We start from the raw sequence: 18,886 nt of genomic DNA on the forward strand, positions 1-18,886 counted from the left end.
TTATACATAGGCTAGTGGTGCATTCCAGGATGAGCTTGATTGGATGAACTCTGGTGAGGCACATTTTCCTATTTGACAAACAATTTAGTGCTTTGGCTGTTTACCTAATGTCTTTATCCCTGTGCGTGTCCTGATTCAATTGTTCACATTGAGTGTCCTTTTACTGGGAAGATGACGATGCCCATAAAATAAATCAAATCCTAGCCTATACTGTGCGTAAACGGTGGTGTGCGTGCGCAAGGAGAATTGGGTAGGTCAGTGTCGTGGGTGAAGGAGGGAAGCAGATGCAGCCTACACGGGAAACCTGAAGGAGCGCGCTTTGCATCAACGACGTGTCAGTGATGGTTCGAAGACATAGCGGATACCTGATGGGAGAGACCTTGCGTGGTCATGGCTGGATAAATGAATGATTTTGAGGAAAGGCCACGACTCATTCAGAGCTGCAACTTCCTGGAATAATTCCATGCGAAGAGTAAATTTAGCATCTTATTTAAACGCAAGCAATGCACTGTGCTTCGAGTTGAACTGTGTGCTAAAGGCGAAAGACTGAGCTGTGTGAATAGTTATTTATCGGGTAGGGTGTGTGTGGTAGCGTGTATAGTCTTTATTTTAGTTTATTAACAATGACGCCAAGATTTTTAATCTGGACGGTGATCGTCTCACTGGGAGCAACTTCAGACACTGAAACTTCTGTGGATCTTCAGCCGGACATGTAAGTGCTGTTTCCAATATTGGCCGATAGCTTTGGCTAAAGGTTAGACTAATTACGCAGTTTCCTGCTGAAAACATCATCCCTTTCTGGCTTTCTCCAAGGCACAGTTCAGGTGGGTTTTTTTTTTTAAAAAAAAATCTACTTTTTGACAATAACACGGTCTTGCAGTTTTCGTTCATTCGTTCATCTGATTTTAACCACTGGATGTCGCCCCATGCGTTTTAACCCCTACATATAGTCTGCTCTATTCTGTCAGAATGATCAATTGATTTCCCTATGTGATGATCTGATTTTTTTAATCACATAACCATATAGACGAGAGAGAGACAGAGAGAGAGAGAGAGAGAGAGAGAGAGAGAGAGAGAGAGAGAGAGAAGGAAGTGATGGAGAGACAGAATTTAGAATTTACTTTCTTGTCAGATGGCCTTAGTTGTTCAGACCATGTGTGTGTGTGCGTGTGTGCGTGCGCACGCACATGTATATATGTGTGTGTGTGCGTGTGTGTGCGCTTGTGTGTGTGTCAGAGGCAGAGCAATTGCACACAAGGTCCCAGTGCGAAACACTGATAGGGCCCCCATACACCCTGTCAAGGTCATAATAGGGCCCCCAAAACCAATACAGGTCAGGAAGGCCCTGGGTCCAGGAGATAATGCCCTGCTTGCCCTCCCTATAGCTCCGCCCCTGGTGTGTGTGCGTGTGTGTGTGCGCTTGCATGCATGGGTTTTCTGGTGCGCGTAGACGTTGTTGTGGTGTTTGTCTCTGGTCCCCTGCTGAGCCCAATTGCATGCACCTGTATGGCATTACAAGGCCCTGAGGATGATGTCAGCACTCTCGCCAGGCTGCCCCTTGAACTTTGACCTCCGGGTGCAACCCTCAACCCCCCAACAGACACACACACACACACACACACACACACACACACACACACACACACACACACACACACACACACACACACACACACACACACACACACACACACACACACACAGACTGAGACACACAAACACACAGACTCAGATACACAGAGCCAGAGCCAGACACATGCACGCACACACACAAGCACACACACACACACACACACACACACACACACACACACACTCACACACCAGCTGCTCTCTCTTTCTCTCTCTCTTTCTCTCTCTCTCTCACTCACCTACACACACACACACACACACACACACACACACACACACACACACACACACACACACACACACACACACTTCTTTGTTTCTTTCTGGATTCTTACAGTGTGACAAGCAAAGTTTATGGTGTGTACATAGTGTCCTTGTGGAGGTATAGTAGTCTCACAAAGCAGCACTACCATCAGCACTGTCGGCATCCTACAGTACTATGGCTCAATAGCATGAACACTCATTTGATTGACGGCACTGCATTCAGTTATTACAATGTTGTAAAACGTGTTTAATCCATACATATGATATAGATTTAGTATGGGAAAGTAGGAAAGGAAGAGACATATCAGCAAGTACACAAACTGAAAAAGCAAACATGATGATTTGTTGCCTATGTGCCTAGTGGCTGTCCTGTCTCATTGGCTAATTGGACAGGAACCGTTGAGACCAGTAAGTTTTCAATAACATAATTCTTTTTAACCCATTAAGACACGCTGTTAGAAATACCATTTGCCTTTTACCAGAATGGCAATGGGCTAGCCTAGCCACGAGTGGCACGACATGCATTATGGCAGGGGTGGGGAACCTATGTCTCGAGGGCCGTTTGCGGCCCTTGAGGCCATTTTATCCGGCCCCCGATACAATTTCAATGTTATGCATCTTCACATGAAATATGATATACGGTATATTGTAAATAAACCTTCGAAATTACATTTACATTACAATTATGTCATACTCATGGGACCTTGAGAAGGTGGGATCTGTTTTTAAGGTGATGCCTTTAATATAGGCCTGAAGTGCAGGAAAAAAATCTCGGTGTGGATTCATAGTACGGCCCCTCGTAGGACTTTTACGGCCCTTGGAGCACTTTGAAGTGGCCCTTTGCATGAAAAAGGTTCCCCTCCCCTGCATTATGGGGATACAATCAATGGTTTCTCTCTTCTATGCCTCTCCTTCCTTGTTGCTCTGCTCTTCTCTGTGTGCGTTATGTGTAGGCTTTATGTGTACATTCTTCGGTCAGGTTTTGGGCTGTTCTGATGCGAATTGAAGATTGAAAAACAGCTGTCTTCCAAATATCACATGGATAATGCACGCACACGTGTGTGCGGCGCGCGCGCATATGTGTGCGCGCAGGCGGGCAGGCGAGAGAGAGAGCGCAAGAGAGAGAGAGAGAGAGAGAGAGAGAGAGAGAGAGAGAGAGAGAAAGAGAGACTGTGTATGTGTATGTATGTATGTATGTATGTATGTATGTATGGATGGATGGATCGATGTACTGTATGTATGTATGTATGTATGTATGTATGTATGTATGTATGTGTATGAATGTGTATCCGTGTGTGCAGACACTGGGAATGCAAAAAAAGTCCGCTCAGTTTCAGCATTGGTAGCATGCAACTACGTATGTGTTGTTTGCGCTTGAGTGTTGCGTGCTTCATTAGCACTGGTAGATATCTGATGGTATAATATCTGTCATCTGGTATAAGATCTGGCATCCTGTCAAAGACCTAATATTTGGATGTTCTACAAGCTGCTATCTCTTCGATAGAAATAAAAGTAATCAAATGTGTGTGTGTGTGTGTGTGTGTGTGTGTGTGTGTGTGTGTGTGTGTGTGTGTGTGTGTTAGTGTGTGTGCACTTCTTGCTGTCTCTTAGATACAAATAAAAGTAATCAAATGTGTGTGTGTGTGTGTGTGTGTGTGTGTGTGTGTGTGTGTGTGCGTGCGTGCGGAGTGCGTGCGTGCGTGCGTGTGTGTGTGTGTGTGTGCGTGCGTGCGTGTCCATGTCCGTGTCCGTGTGTGTGCCTGTACGTGTGTGTGGTGCCATCCTGTGCAGGCCCAATGTGTGTGTGAACCAGGAGCTGTCCATGCTGGGTCTGAGGCAGCCGTGCGTGCAGGCCTACACCCGCATGGTCCGGGTGTGGAAGCAGGGCTGCTCGGGGAAGAGCTGGTGTGCTGGATATGAGAGGAGGTGAGCCAGCTAGCTGTATAAGATGCACACAGACGCATGCTTGCACGCGCACACACACACACACACTCAAACATACAAACATACAAACATAAACTCAAACACACAGATGCACATATATGCCTGTATGCATGCAAATACAAGCACACACACACATGTAGACCTTATACAAACACACACATGATTTTACCTGAATTTCACTGCTGGTCTCTTTTTGCCCCTCTGTCTGTCTCTCTCTCTCTCTCTTTCTATCTCTCTCTCTCTCTCTCTCTCTCTCAGGACTGCCTATTATACAGCCTATAGGCAAGTGTACAGCATGGACCTGAACCGTGTGTATCGTTGCTGCCCCGGTTGGATGCGGCGAGGACAGGAGAGGGGCTGCCTACACAGTGAGTGTCTCTCTGTGTGTGGCGTGAGTGTGTTCGGGCTGTAACGATACACCCGATTCACGATTCAGTTCATATCACGATTTTTGGGCCACGGTTTGATACCCCCAATGATTTTGTAAATGTATTTTTTAATGAGTTAATTTGCTCTTTTCACAAACAGGACATCCTAACCGCTTAGCCACTGACCATTTCGCTGTTTTTCTTTAATAAACGACGTTTCGGTCCGGCAAACCTTAACCTCTTACCCATGACTGTGTGTGTGTGTGTGTGTGTGTGTGTGTGTGTGTGTGTGTGTGTGTGTGTGTGTGTGTGTGTGTGTGTGTGTGTGTGTGTGCGTGCGTTTGTGCGTGCGGTGTGTGCGTGCGTGCGTGCGTGCGTGCGTGCGCGTGTGTGTGTGTTTGCTTGTTTACTTGCAGGAGTGTGTTTGCCTGACACCTGTTTCAATGGAGGAAGGTGTGCAGAGAGTGGCGAGCAGGTCTGTCAGTGTCCTGAAGGGTTCCAAGGCACACGCTGTCAATATGGTAAGTGCGTGCGTGCATGTGTGTGTGTAACGGAGGCTAACTAGCACAGAGTTGGCGTGGAACGTTGGTTAACCTCCCTACGATAGCTTCATACAGTCTCGTGCCGTTGGGCCGAGAGACTAGTCTCTTGGCCCAGCGGTATCGTACTGTGTCTCCCATTGCCGGACCGTTGTAGTTGACGAGATCGCACGTTCGATCCCCGAGGGGGGTGAACAGGTGCAAGATGACCTCCGTCACATGTGCATGCAGACACACACACTTTTGAGAATTGATTTTTGTGTCTGTTCGGTAGGGATTTGATGGTGCAAACAAAATGTTTTTTTAGGACAGTGTGATATTGCAGTGGTCACAATATAAATGGGTACGGTGCGTTTCTACATCCGTCATCCATCAGGTTGAAGACTGGAAATCGTCAATCTAATTTGCATCTTTTTTTCTTTATCTTGACTTTCATCTTTGACTCTTCATCTTTTTCATACCTCCAAGCAGTAACTCATATGCTCACACACTCTTGCACTGGGTCTAAAAATGAGTTACAAGCTGTATGTTTGTCTTCATATGTATCATTTTTTTTTAAAGAGAGTAGATTTGACAGATGCATGTTTTGTTTGTGCTCATATTCAGGATACAAACATCCTATTATTCATTTCAACTCTTTGTTTGAAGCTTTACTTGACTTGCAAGCTTTCAGTCCTTAGACCCTGATGAAGGTCTAAGGACCGAAAGCTTGCAAGTCAAGTAAAGCTTCTTTGCACAAAAATAGACCTGAAGTGTGCGGATTTTCTTCTTTTTATACTGAAATTTCTACTGAATCCTGCACCTTTTAAACAGATGAGTGGTGGCCTATCACAACTCTTTGTTTGAAAAAACATACACTCAATAGACACACAAGAAAAACACTAGTTAGCACTCAATTGCAAAGCTTTATTTTGTAGTCCATAATACATCCACAAGCAGTGAGGCGGAATATTGTTTTTTAAGTACAATTGAAAACAAGTAGATAATCACGATTACAATGAAATGCCCTGAACGGTCAAAAACCAACTTTCCTTTCGCACACACAGAGCAACTTACCTACAATCATATAATACAGTTTTATGAATATTAGCATAGTATTAGTATAATTAAGAGTAAAGCACTAAGTATAAGGAAACACTTAGGTACATGCAATCATGCAGTAAGCATACGTGTACATACAGCAGGTTTAAGTACAGCAGATGCCTTGATGAGAATGCATATGATCAGACATTAATGCAGTCACCCCCCTCCTCGCCTTCTCCCTGCCCCTCCTCTATGGTTCTGCCTTGTGCCTTGGAGCACGTCCTGCCATCTCTGATCCTCAGGTTAACGCACACCACAGCACAGACCATGAGCAGTAGCCCAGTGCTCAGTAGAGACGCATACACCCAGTAAAAGGAGGAACCGATTCCGAAGGGGTCTCGGTAAACTAGGTGGAATGCTCTGGAAAAGCAAGGTGCATCCTTGGAGCCTTGTAGGCAGCGATATAGGCCACTGTCCTGTGGTAGGAGATTGGAGATGCTGAGGGAGTTGGAGTCATCAGACACCTCCAGCTTGGCCTGCAAGTCCTCAGGTACTGCCGATCCAAACTGACCTTCCCTAAACAGCATCTCCATCTCCAGCCCTCTCAGGTAGTACCACTCAGTTGGACCGGAGAGAACTGAAGAGGTACCTTTGCTCCTAGCTTTCAGATCAGGGTGGCAGCTGAGACTGAGGCTGTCATTCAGAGAAAAGATGACATATGTCAGGCCCTGGTCAAGACAGACATTAAGTTCATGAGCAGTGGTAATGTCCTCGGCATGGCATGTGTAGGTTCCTTGATGGCCGGACTTTACAGATGGAATGACCAGAGAGTTATTTGTTTCTTCTATGTACATCGCTTCATCAGGAGTCATGGCACCAATTTTTGTCTTGGCAACAGAGGCGTCGAATTTTAGATGCTTCGGGGTTTTCCATTCCACCTTCCCCCTGTTCCACATATTAGTCCCACAGGGCATAGCCATTTTCATACCTGGCCAAGTCAGGTGCTGGGTCAAGAAAGGTGCGCTTGCGAATTCCATGCTTTGTATTTCTACTATTTTGTTTCCCATGCTTTGTATTTCTACTATTTCGTCTCCCATGCTTTGTATTGGTACTATTTCGTTTGCAATGCTTTGTATATCTACTCTTGTGACCATATATAACCCAATCTGTATTTCGATCATTTCTTGGCAGTCTTTCCCTTTACTGATGATGAAGAAATAGCGGAGGTGCGTCCAGTTAGATAGCCATACGGTGGAGCCATTCTGAGATACCTGCAACCCACTCACCCCCTCACCGGGAAATATTTGTGAGCAGACATCAGTGCCAATTGTCAAATGATGAGAGTGTGACAGTGGCTCTTCACCTGGTTGATACAGTTCCAGTGTGTGCCCCTGACTTGGATCAAAGTCATCTATGTCAACCGTAAATTGTGTTTCCTTTTGTGCATCCACACTGTACTTCAGATGACTCACTTTTGGACAAACTGCCATGTGGTAGCTTATGCTTCTGACGAGATGCTCTCCACTCCTCCACTCCACAACTGTGTAGATTCCCTCATCAGCCAGAGAAACCTGGCTCAGTCTGAAAGTAGCCAGAGCCTTTGAGATGCTGAAGGTGAAGGATACTCTCTGCGAGTGTGAATAATGTTCGTTGCCTTTAATTGACATCAGGAGGTTTGTCTCGTTTCCATTGGATCTGTAGAGGGAATAGTTTTCTTGCTCCTCGGAATAGTTGCCTGATTCCCCTGAATACTTTTCTTCTTCCTCATAATAGTTGTCTGGTTCCTCCGAATAGGTTCCATGGTCCTCATAATCATTTTCTGGATCCTTTGAAAAGTTTCCTTGTTCCTTGGACAAGCGGGCTGGAAAGTAAAAGTCAACGTTGCGTCCTTCTTCCCCAATCACAGGTGAAGGCCCTTGGTCAAGAGAGGCGCAGGACTGGAGTATGAACAAGAGAGCGATGTGTTTGAATGTAGCCATTTTGTCATGAGGTTGCCCTTCCACAGCTGATGTTAGTCAGAGCAGAATAATGATTTTCTGCTATCTTGCAAGAACACTTGTTAAGCAGCTCTTGCTCTGCAGTTCCTGTCGATTAATAACAGGAAGAATGGTGAAGATCAGTATCATGTGAGTCAGATGAAAAAACGTGTTTGAGGAGATGAGAGAGGAGATTTTCATACATGACGATGAACAGCAATTTCTAAGATCTCGTGCTCAGTTGGATGATAAGGAGCTGTGTACAATTTTCAGCACAATATCATTAACCCATCATGACACAGCCCCTGTTATAAATTAGCTGTAACCAGAATGGCAATGTCCAATTCTCAATGTACATGTACGTATTACCAAGGGTCTTGTATATTGTCGTAGTGGTGTAGTACTCTGGTATTAAAGGTATTCCAGTGACTTGCAGCATTCCACTGCTGGAGTGGTGGTGTGGCTCCCTGCTTTCATGCGTGTTTGAATAGATACGATTTTCAATACAGCATTGATTGGGCAATTCATTTTTGTCCACTGTAGTGGACAATACTTTGCTAAATGTATCTCAAACAAACTTTATGCAACCTATTTCAATCTGGTAGAGGTGCACCGAAATGAAAATTTGTGGCCGAAACCGAAACCGAAAAATAATGAATCACTTGGCCGAATACCGAAACCGAAACCGAATATTACAGTTCAGTCAAAAGTGATCAAAAGTTAGGTTTTTCACTATTTTTGAATATTGCTGAAATCTATGGTTTACAGGGATGTTTTCCTTTCCAATTTAGAATAGTCCTGTCGAATAAAAAAAATCCAGCCAGTAAAAAAAATCTGTGTTGGCCTCCCTAGCAGTGTTAAGTGACAAATGAAAAGTACTGCAGGGTTACATTAAAATAACCTAGTAGCTCCCCTGTATTTTAATTTCTCTGGTAGGTCTAGATACGATGCTCATCTTTCATTTCCAACACGTAAGGCAAGTGTGTCTGAAAGCGTCCCGCCCCCCGCCGACACGACACACACACAGCCAGGGAGAAGCCACGCATCTCGTGCATTTCGGGAATGGGCATTGGGCATTCATAAATAAATCGTTGACACTGTAAATCTGCAATTGGTGATGGTTTTGTAAACATGGACTGTCATCTGTAACTGTTCGGGAATAATGTCACATCAATTTGCGTCTGATTTGGCCAGCGTAAACTTCTGCAAGGTAAGCTACTTGTAGCTGTGACAACTTGTAGTCAGTGTCAACAATGGCAGGTTATTTCAATATCTCTAACGCTAATAATGATAAGCTAGCAAGCGAAGTAAACTAGCTGAGCACTCTTAGCTGAGGCAATTTTATCTGGCTTACTACACTACTATCTGCAACTGTCTGGGGGTCGTTTCATACAGCGTTGCTTCGGATTTGTAAAACAAACTTTGTAGCCTAATAAAGCCACCCCCTAGCCGTGCGAATCGGGATGCTGTCTGTCAACAATGTCAATTGCTAACTAGTTCTAATGCAGCCCAACTAGCGAACAACTGTTCAGTGGGGTTTACTTTGCCGTGCCACGAGAATGGAAGGAGGGGAAGGGAATGATAAATAGCCTATTTCTCGTCACGGACGCACAGACCACAGATTCTATAAGGGCTGTGCACAAACTCCCTTTTCCAGTGAGCTGGACGTTCAGAGGTGTACACTCGACAGCATTTTCTAGCTATTGCTCCCCCCTGGTGCTGTAGATGGAAGGCCACTGTAAATAAGTATTGAACTCTTTATGATACGTCGGCGGAATTTAGGCTACATGTTTCAAGGGATGACCGTGGGAGTCCCTCAGTTAGCAAACGCACGTCTTTTTTTTCCATTTTCGAATAACATTCGAATATTGGCCATCGAATTTTGAATAGCCTAGTGTTTTTGGCAGAAATGCACATCCAAATGTTTTGACATATTTTGGAAATAAAATAAACGTGTATTTGATGTCTTCAAATGTTAGAGTAGAACTGAAATTAGTTTAATTAATGCCCATTTTCAATTAATTTTCTATTCGGCCTCCGATTCGGCCGCTCAATTGGCTTTCGGCCGAAAACCGAAAGTGTCTTTTTTTGCGTTTTCGGCCGAATATTTTCGGCGGCCGAATTTTCGGTGCACCTCTACAATCTGGGATTACTGTAAACTAGACATTTAGGGCTTTACAGTGATACCACATTTGTGGGGGTGGGGCCAGTAGAACACCTGTAATCTGCTTCCAAAATGGCCGCCATTACACTAGCCAGATTTAATGGCCACAGGTGAAGGAAGTGATCATATTTTGGAAAAATGTATGATTCCATGTGTCAAAATGAATTTGTTTCATAAATGTAACACCCTAAACAAAATGCTAGTCAAGTTTCAGGATTATATTTTAATAACAACCCTTTCAAATAACAACTTCTTTTTCAATGTCCACTGTAGTGGACGTCGGGACTTACGACTTCTCATTTTGAACCAATTTCTACGCTTTGGGAAACATGGGCTGAGTGAGGTAAAAATGATTTTTCTCAGAATTTATTTCCAAAAACTCAAACAAAGAGCTCTCAAGAGATGAGGGGAACCAGGGCCAGGGCCAGGGCCAGGCCGTAGAATAGGAAGGTGAAAGGACATGCAAAGATGTATCTGCCATTGAGGATCCTGCACAGGAACACAACTGGCCTACGACCCCTACTGCCAGAGATATATCCCTGAAACCCTTAAAATATCAGTTTAGCTAGTACAAGTATTGCCATGTTGACCATTTGATACCTACAAAATGTATCCATGTTCCTATTATGCTGCTCTAACACTCAAGATATGGTCTAAATCTGTCCACCTGCTCTACGTTTAGGCTACCATACAAACGAGTCGGACTGTCGGACATATTGAAAGTCAGCCATCTTGAAAGTGTTGGCCTTTGGAATTAAGTAATTTCCATGACCTATTATAGAATACTACCAAATAATGTTTTTTTTTTACAAATCTGTCCACCCATCCAATAATTAGCTACCATGTTAATGCGAAATATCTCTGACGGAGGATGCAGCAGACGTGGGACACAGGGTGGATACAGTGTCAACAGTCAAGGGAAAACCATAATTAATATTCCTGGCATTTTATTTTATGGCAATAATCGTGGTACTGACCATGAAATATGAATGAGAAGCAATACCATCAAGATCTCCCATATTTATAATGCTTACTTGGTCTTTCCTCATGCGATCCAAGTCAAGGGATGAATTCAAAGGATACTCAGTAGACACCAAAACACACAAGCACACATCTACAGTACATACATATAAATTTCATATGCTATTTTCTTGAGTTATAAACCATAAAATCTTCCTTTGTCAGCTTTTTAAGCTCCTATGGAGCAGCTGTGGCCTAATTAGTCCACTGTAGCATAGTGGTTAAAGAGTTGGTCTTGGGATTGGAAGCAGGGACGTGTTGATTGGCCTAATGTAGGCCTACCTGCAGTAAAAATGAAGAATATGATCTCCTACACCCTTATCCATGGATCAAGCTTATTGAGAAATACCCCACATTGTTCTATGAAGTTCATCCAATACTTTGTCAATAAATATGTGGGTCAGCAGCTGATAAGTGTAATGTCATGTAAATTTCAAATCCGGAAAGTAATATTTATTGAGGTTGTTCCATGACTCATTTGAAAGGATTCTTTTAAATCAAATTCACATTATGTGTTTTAATGATTTTAGCACTTTTAAAACTATTTTACCGTCTTAAATATAAACATATAGTCTAATTGAAAAGGGCAGTTCATAACAAAGTAAGGCAGTAAATTAATGCATTAATTAACACAAATCTAGACGAACATAGTCCCGACGTCCACTACATTGGACATGTCATAAAATAAATAGTAAATATTTTTTGGGGAAAAAAATGTTTTAGTCATGTTTTATTCCACCATAATAATCAAATTATGTTAAAAAAAAAAAAATCAAAATCCCAAAGCTTTTTTTTCCAGGTCTCAGGAGGATAAGAGCACTTTATCAAATACAACAAAATGTGTGTTTCATTGTGGGTTAAACATTTTAGACACTTAACTCTGTTTTGATGTGGTCTGTCCATACTGAATGCATCAGCTGTCAGATCTCTTCGTGCATATCAGTCTGCATGAAGCCGCAAGCCACAGCTCTGTGACATACATCTGATAGAAGTGCAGTTGAGCAATCTGTATGTTTGGGTTTGCAAGGCCTCCTTTGCAGTTCGGTTGCAGACATGAATCACTCACAGAGGAAAACACAGTTTCTCCTTAAAATTAATAACAGTTTAAAGGTGTAACGACAGACAAAGTGTTTACTTTCGTGTATGCAAGCTCTCTCTTGAACTTTTCATATATATTGGAAGGTATGGTATGGGAAATAATATGTATATTATTTGGCATGTCTATCTTTCGTGAGTACCCACATCTTTTTGTCGAAGTATTATTTTGATTTTATATACCTCCAAAATCTTCCCTCCAAAGGTGTCCAATACTCATGAACGGCGTGACGTTTTCCATGTGCGTTACGCCCATTTGTGGGGGAAATCAACCCATGCAAGTCAATTGGTGATGTTGGGGTTTAATAAACGAAAGATACGGACCTGTAGACTAGCATTGTTCACGCGCAACATGCCGAAAACGTGTTGTGTTGCCGGCTGTTCAAATAATATAGCCAAACAGTCGTGGCTGAAGCATGGAATGTGTTCATTTAGGCTAGCCAATGTAGCATGTAAATCAATGAGACATTCAGTTTGTTTTCACCCATTAATCGGCGTAACACAAATTTCAGAGCAAAGTACCCGGATGGCAGTTCATGAGTATACTGTATTCTGGGTGTTCCCTCTGTTCAGGAAGCAGATACTAAAAACTGGCGGGGGAAAAATCTTGTTTCTCTCTGGAACATGGCAAATAGTGTAGACATCAGTAGGTTTATCCGGGTAACACATGTGGTGAAGTACACAACAAGCAACTTCATTGAATTACTGGTTTACAAAAGGTAAATATGCCTTATTCTGTGCTGATTGGATTAAATACGTGGGTTTTCTTTTTAGGTTTTTAGGTTTATTCAGTAACAAATAAACCTTAATAAACCAGTTACTCCATTATGAGGTTTATCCACCTCAAAATGGAGTAACTGGTGTGACAGCTATGTAATAGCATTCATGCACTAGTGTTGCATTTACTCTATGAACTTACTTTTGACACCAGTGCATTGTAATGTACATGTTTTTCTGTGAAGATTCCTAATAATCAAACGTCAAAACAAGTTCTGTAGATGGCAACTGGTCTTCTGTATGTCTGCTCTTCTGTCAGACCTCCTCAGGTCTAACTCTGATGAGGAAATCAGAACTGTTTACACAATTCTGGGGTGCATTTCTGGAATCCATAGTTGCTTACATTGTTAGCTACTTTGTTGTTTGCAATGCAATTTCCCATTAACAACTACCCAAGTTGCTAACTGCTAACAACTACGCTTTCGAGCACCCCATGGAGAGGATTTATTTAACCAAACCCTTTCCATATGGAGGTGTGAATTGGCCTGGAATTCATGTAGGGATATGCAATGTAAAGGCATGAAATGCAATTTATGACTTTTACATTATTACACTGCACTACATGTTGCGGATGTACACCCTTTAGCAGAGCGATTGGAGAATGAAGTAGGTATAGCTACAGTCCCCAGAGAGCAATGTGGAGTTCAATGCCTTGCTCAAGGTCTGTTCTGCTAAGGATGGGAGACGCACACACTCTTACACTCTCTAAGGTTTTAGGCAGAGCTTTGCATTCCAAACACTTAAAGGGGTATGCCACTATTTTGGGGCTTAATACAGTTAAAATCGTTGGCTGGGGTTTATAAAGGTGGTAAAGTGTCTTATTTTTCATGTTAAGCGTTATAAACCCCAGCCAACAATTTTAACTGTATTAACCCCCAAAATAGTGGCATACCCCTTTAAGCCAAGTACTTTGCAATATGGCCCAGCCTGCGGAGAGTGTAGGGGGTCCCTATTACATGTTTGCATTAAGCAAGGGGGTGTTGACACCTCTGTGAATTCTACCCCTAGATTTTAGAAAGACACTTTTAGCAGTAGTATTCCATTGAGGTTTTCTGTTGCAATTGTGAAAATGTGGGATTCATCTTCACTGCGGCAAACTGCATTTACAACACTTTTCAGTGTCCTGTGTCATAACCTGTAGCAGTTTAACAAGCGTTAGTATCTAACGTTTAATGTACTGTTACCATCTTTTCATGACCAACTATGTCCGAGAAATGGGGAAATAAAAGGCATGCTAGTGGTTGGTGCTTGCACATGCATGCTCTCTCAACCAGCCGAGTCTCTCTCTCTCTCTCTCTCTCTCTCTCTCTCTCTCTCTCTCTCTCTCTCTCTCTCTCTCTCTCTCTCTCTCTCTCCGTTTAATGTTGTGTTCCAGAAGGAAAAATGTTTCCTGAAGCTTTTCACCAGCTGTTCCAGCACACACACAAACACATGGACACACGCACACACACACACACACACACACACACACACACACACACACACACACACACACACACACACACACACACACACACACACACACACACACACACACACACTCAGAATGAGAAATGGGAAGGGGGAAAGGAATGGTTGTACTTGTACATCATGTATCTCATGATCCTAAACATATACCAGTATGTGAATTCTGTAGACACAGTGTCTTTGCATATAGGCCCACTCATGCTGTATTAGCAAGATCACATCTATGTCAACATGTGGCAATCATTGGGGCATGCACATTAGAAATGCCCAAAAACTCTGTCTGATTGTGTTTAGTCTTGTTTACAAAGTTGTTTCCGGATTTGTTCAGACCATATGGCGTTGTTTAAAACTTCTTGGAAGTTGTACCATTATTCCTCAACTGTGAGACCATCTGGATAAGTTTTTGTTAAATTAGAGGCTTTGAATATTTCATTTACGTTATACTATATTGTGGCTGTTGAGTACCTGGGTGTTTGCAGTGCTTGTCTTTGCACGTTGTCTTTTTTATTTGTGTCCAGTCACAGATCCACAATCACAGTTATGCCATTTTTCCTCAGCTCTGAGAATTAGCAGGTGAAATTGAATTGAGCATGAATTGCAATGTAGCGTCGTAGGCGGAGGTCAGGTCAGATGCTTATGGGGAACGAGTGTCAAGTCACAAGTTACTTATTACATCACTGTGATTCAGTGTCTCACAAACTGGGGGTTGGAACCAGTGTTGCCAGATGTGTCTGACCAAATCCCGCCCAAAAGGTTCTCAAAAACCGCCAAAATGCGCTAAATTCCCCCCAAATTCAACAAATTACATTGACTTCTATGGGCCCAAAACGGCTTAAAAAAACGCCAAATGGCCAATTTTTCCCATTTTTGCCCGCCGACGCTCATCCCAAGTAGCCCAATAAGTGAGTTCGCAATTACCGGCGCGAAATGCATTATGGGTAATATTCGCCATTTTGAGAGATAAACAAAACAGCGTTGCCCCGGGATACATTAAAACGCGCATGATATTTTATCTAGCCGGGTTACTCCGAGCATGTAATGTTGACAACAAACAATTCACACAACCATTTAACAACCCCAAATTACTCAACATTTCGCTGGTAGGTCAATGATGGTCTTGGGGTTGAAAACAAGACATTTTTGAACTTTTTAAGTGAAACCAGAATTAATTAACGAACTTGTTTTGGAGAGATGTCTGGTAAACTAACAGAATGCTAACTATCCGGGTTGCTAGCTAAATCCGATTATGTAATGTTGACAACAAACAAGTCACACAACCATTTAACAACTCCAAATTACTCAAAATTTCGCTGGTAAATCAAGGAGGATCTTGGGGTTGAAAACAAGACATTTTTGAACTTTTTAAGTGAAACCAGTATTTAATAACGAACTCGTTTTGGAGAGATGTCTGGTAACTAACAGAAGGCTAACCATCCGGGTTGCTAGCTAAATCCGAATATGTAATGTTGACAACAAACAATTCACACAACAATTTAACAACCCCAAATTACTCTAAATTTTGCTGGTAGATCAAGGAGGGTCTTGGGGTTGAAAACAAGACATTTTTGAACTTTTTAAGTGAAACCAGAATTCATTAACAAACTCGTTTTGAAGAGATGTCAGTTAGCCCACACATAGCTATGTCTTCAGTACAGCTTTACATGTCCTTCTTAAATTTTGATGTATAATGAAAATGTTTCATTAATTTATTCTACCAGTTCATGATATAGCTTCATTAATCACCTGTGGCCACTGTCTGTCATCGTCTATCCATGAAACTTTATTCAAAACTTAATTCAGGCTGTCATTTTGATGGTCTCAGTCACCAGAATTGATAAGCGCAGCAACTATGGTATAACGGAGAACGGCACACTTCAGCAATGGCGACAGTGCACAATGGCGGCACCCATGAATCGCAATGCAATCATTCTAAAATCTACAGAAAGCACCACTTTTACCCCACTACGAAATCCACAAAGTATGACATTTATTTACCTCGTTTACTGGTGTGCAGCTCAGTGTCCTACCGCTTTGGGAAGGCAGGATCTGGTATCCACGCATTTGTTTATCTACCGTTTTGCGTTGCTAGGTCAATTTCGCGCAGGCGCACTAGTAATTGCGAACTCACTTATTGGGCGGGCACCCGCCCAATCTGGCAACACTGGTTGGAACCCCAAGGTGGGTCGCGGAGGTACTGAAGGGGGGGTCACAGACAAACTGAATGCTTGTGGCTGTGTCGCATGTCCACAGAGACCAAGTGTGGGTGTGGCCTTGAATAATGTTATGGCGACCCATCCTTGGTTTCCATGGCAATGTGAGCAACCTCTGAAGCCCACACACCTATTATGGAAAATTAAAGCCACTGATTGGAGCTGTGTGAAGAGTGAAGTGAAGACAAACTGGAATTTCTATCCAAGAAAAATAGTAAAACATTCACAAGTAGTTTTTAGTAACTTTTTACACTATATTACATTACACTTTATCCCAGGGGTGTCAAACTCATTTTGGTCCGGGGGCCGCATACAACCCATGTGGACCTCAAGCGGGCCGCATTAGTAACATCATCGCGAAAAAAAAACGTAAAGCAGAGGATTAGTGTTCAGTACTATCACATTTTAAGTGTGTTGAATATGTAGAAAGCAATGCAATACTGATAATCCTATGCAAAATGTCCTTGACTTCATTCATTCATTGGCAACCGTCAATGAATTAAATATGGGACAGTACATTTTGGTGGGGGTCTGGGGGTTTCCCCCAGAATTTTTTTTATTTCTTAGATGTCATTTCCTGCATTTTCACGCATTCTCCCGTTTCCAATTTCAGCTTAATAGGAACCAATACAAATCCAATTATATTTATTATTTAATTACAACCAATACCAATACAATACGAAAAAGAAGTATTAACATGTTATCTCTATATATGAGGTCTATAATATATGAGCTTTATCAAATGCCTGTTGCAGTGCAAATTCACAATTTATAATAGAAGTGTGATGTGCACTTTACTACATATATACAGTATAACAGAGGGACCATTGGGTTAATGTCATGCAGGTATCGATTTTGCCCAGAGGGGCGTAATTGCGCATTTTGGTTATTTCATTGAAAAAAAAAAAAAAAAGTAAAAAAAACGCGGGCCTTACGTTTGACACCCCTGCTTTATCCAGACCTGCGTACAGTTATTTACAGGGTATTCATTACAGCTCAAGGATCAATGTGGGGTTAGGTGCCATAATCAAAGGCTCTTCAGTAGGCAGAGGTATGGGTGGGATTTGAACTTGCAACCCTCTGATCTTAAGACCTCTCTAACCATTAGGCCACAGCTGCCCCTTAAATCCATTCCTGTGAGCTAAAGCATCTCTGGCATCATCTGGCATTACCTCATTACCACAGGGCTACTTAATGGCCTTTGTGTAACCTGCAACTTCACTGATAAAGTATTTTTTGAGACCTAACAAGAATTGTTATTTATTTATTTATTTTTAAAAATATTCTTTAGGGACTTTTTATGCCTTTATTTCACAGGACAGTTGAAGATGGTGACAGGAAGCGAATGGGACGGAGAGACAGGGGAGGACCGGGAAACGACCCCGGCCGGACTCGAACCTGGGTCACCGTGGGTGGGCATGCAAGCCCAAATGTGGGGGGCTTAGCGCGCTGCGCCACAGCGCCCCCAAGAATTGTTATTTTGTATTTGTTGACCGCAGGCACATTACTATAACCTGTTCTTGAACAGGGTTTTGTGATAGCATGGCTGAATATTGTCTGTGTTGCTGAATCATGTTCGAATCTATGTGGCCAACCAGCCTACCTCACCACCGCTTCTCTGTGTGCATATGGGCGTACATTTGTGTGTGTGTGTGTGTGTGTGTCTGTGCGCGCGCGTGCGCGTGTGTGTATGTTTTTTGTGTGAGTCTTCTTGTATTAAGAGCAGGGTTTGATCAGCTTGCAGAAGCGATGGGCTATCAAAAAAAAAAATCTGCTCAGTTTCAGCATTGGTAGCATGCAAATATGGAGACAGGATGTGTTGTTTGCGCTTGAGTGTTGCACGCTTCATTAGTGCTGATGTACTGATATAGTGTAAGTGGTATAAGAACTGTCATCCTGTCGAAGACCTGTTTTAAGAATATTTGGCTTTTCTACAAGCTGTACTTCTTGCTATCTCGTAGATACAAATAAAAGTAATCACATTTGTGTGTGTGTGTGTGAGTGCGTGCGTGCGTGCGTGTGTGTGAATGTATGTTTTTTGTGAGTGTTATGTCTTTTTGCAGTAAGTGCAGGGTTTGATGGGCTAGCAGTAGCGCTGGGCTATAAATGCAAGATGGGCTGCAGACAGACAGGGGCCGTCTTGAATTCCACTTGGGCTCAGCTCCAGGGCTCAGCTTCCAGCCAGGCCTGTCACAACCAGGCGAGCAAACTAGGCAGACACCCAGGGTCCCCAGTTGAAAGGAGACCCCTGGCAATGACTGTGTACTGTATGTAGTAGTATCTGTAGTCAAAGAACCCATAGTAGTCAGAAAGGGAGATGCAGTGGTACATTTGCATCCCCACTTTTGGGCTCCCTAAATCAGGCTTTCTCAACTTTTACTGCAGACAAATTAAAAAGGGGGCCCCT

General features: G+C 42.8%; 1 protein-coding gene across 1 annotated transcript in view; it reads left to right on the top strand.

Moving 5' to 3' along the window:
- Positions 1 to 471: 471 nt before the first annotated feature.
- The window catches only part of megf6 (multiple EGF like domains 6), a 121,330-nt gene continuing 102,915 nt past the window's right edge, over positions 472 to 18,886 (top strand). Inside the window, exons 1-4 of the mRNA XM_063204632.1 lie at positions 472 to 712; positions 3,688 to 3,822; positions 4,099 to 4,208; positions 4,625 to 4,729. Coding sequence (XP_063060702.1) covers positions 624 to 712; positions 3,688 to 3,822; positions 4,099 to 4,208; positions 4,625 to 4,729 — 439 coding nt within the window. The 5' untranslated portion in view covers positions 472 to 623. The remainder of the gene's footprint in view (positions 713 to 3,687; positions 3,823 to 4,098; positions 4,209 to 4,624; positions 4,730 to 18,886) is intronic.

This window comes from Engraulis encrasicolus, chromosome 8 (genome assembly GCF_034702125.1).
Source record: "Engraulis encrasicolus isolate BLACKSEA-1 chromosome 8, IST_EnEncr_1.0, whole genome shotgun sequence".
In the NCBI taxonomy this organism is placed as follows: domain Eukaryota; kingdom Metazoa; phylum Chordata; class Actinopteri; order Clupeiformes; family Engraulidae; genus Engraulis; species Engraulis encrasicolus.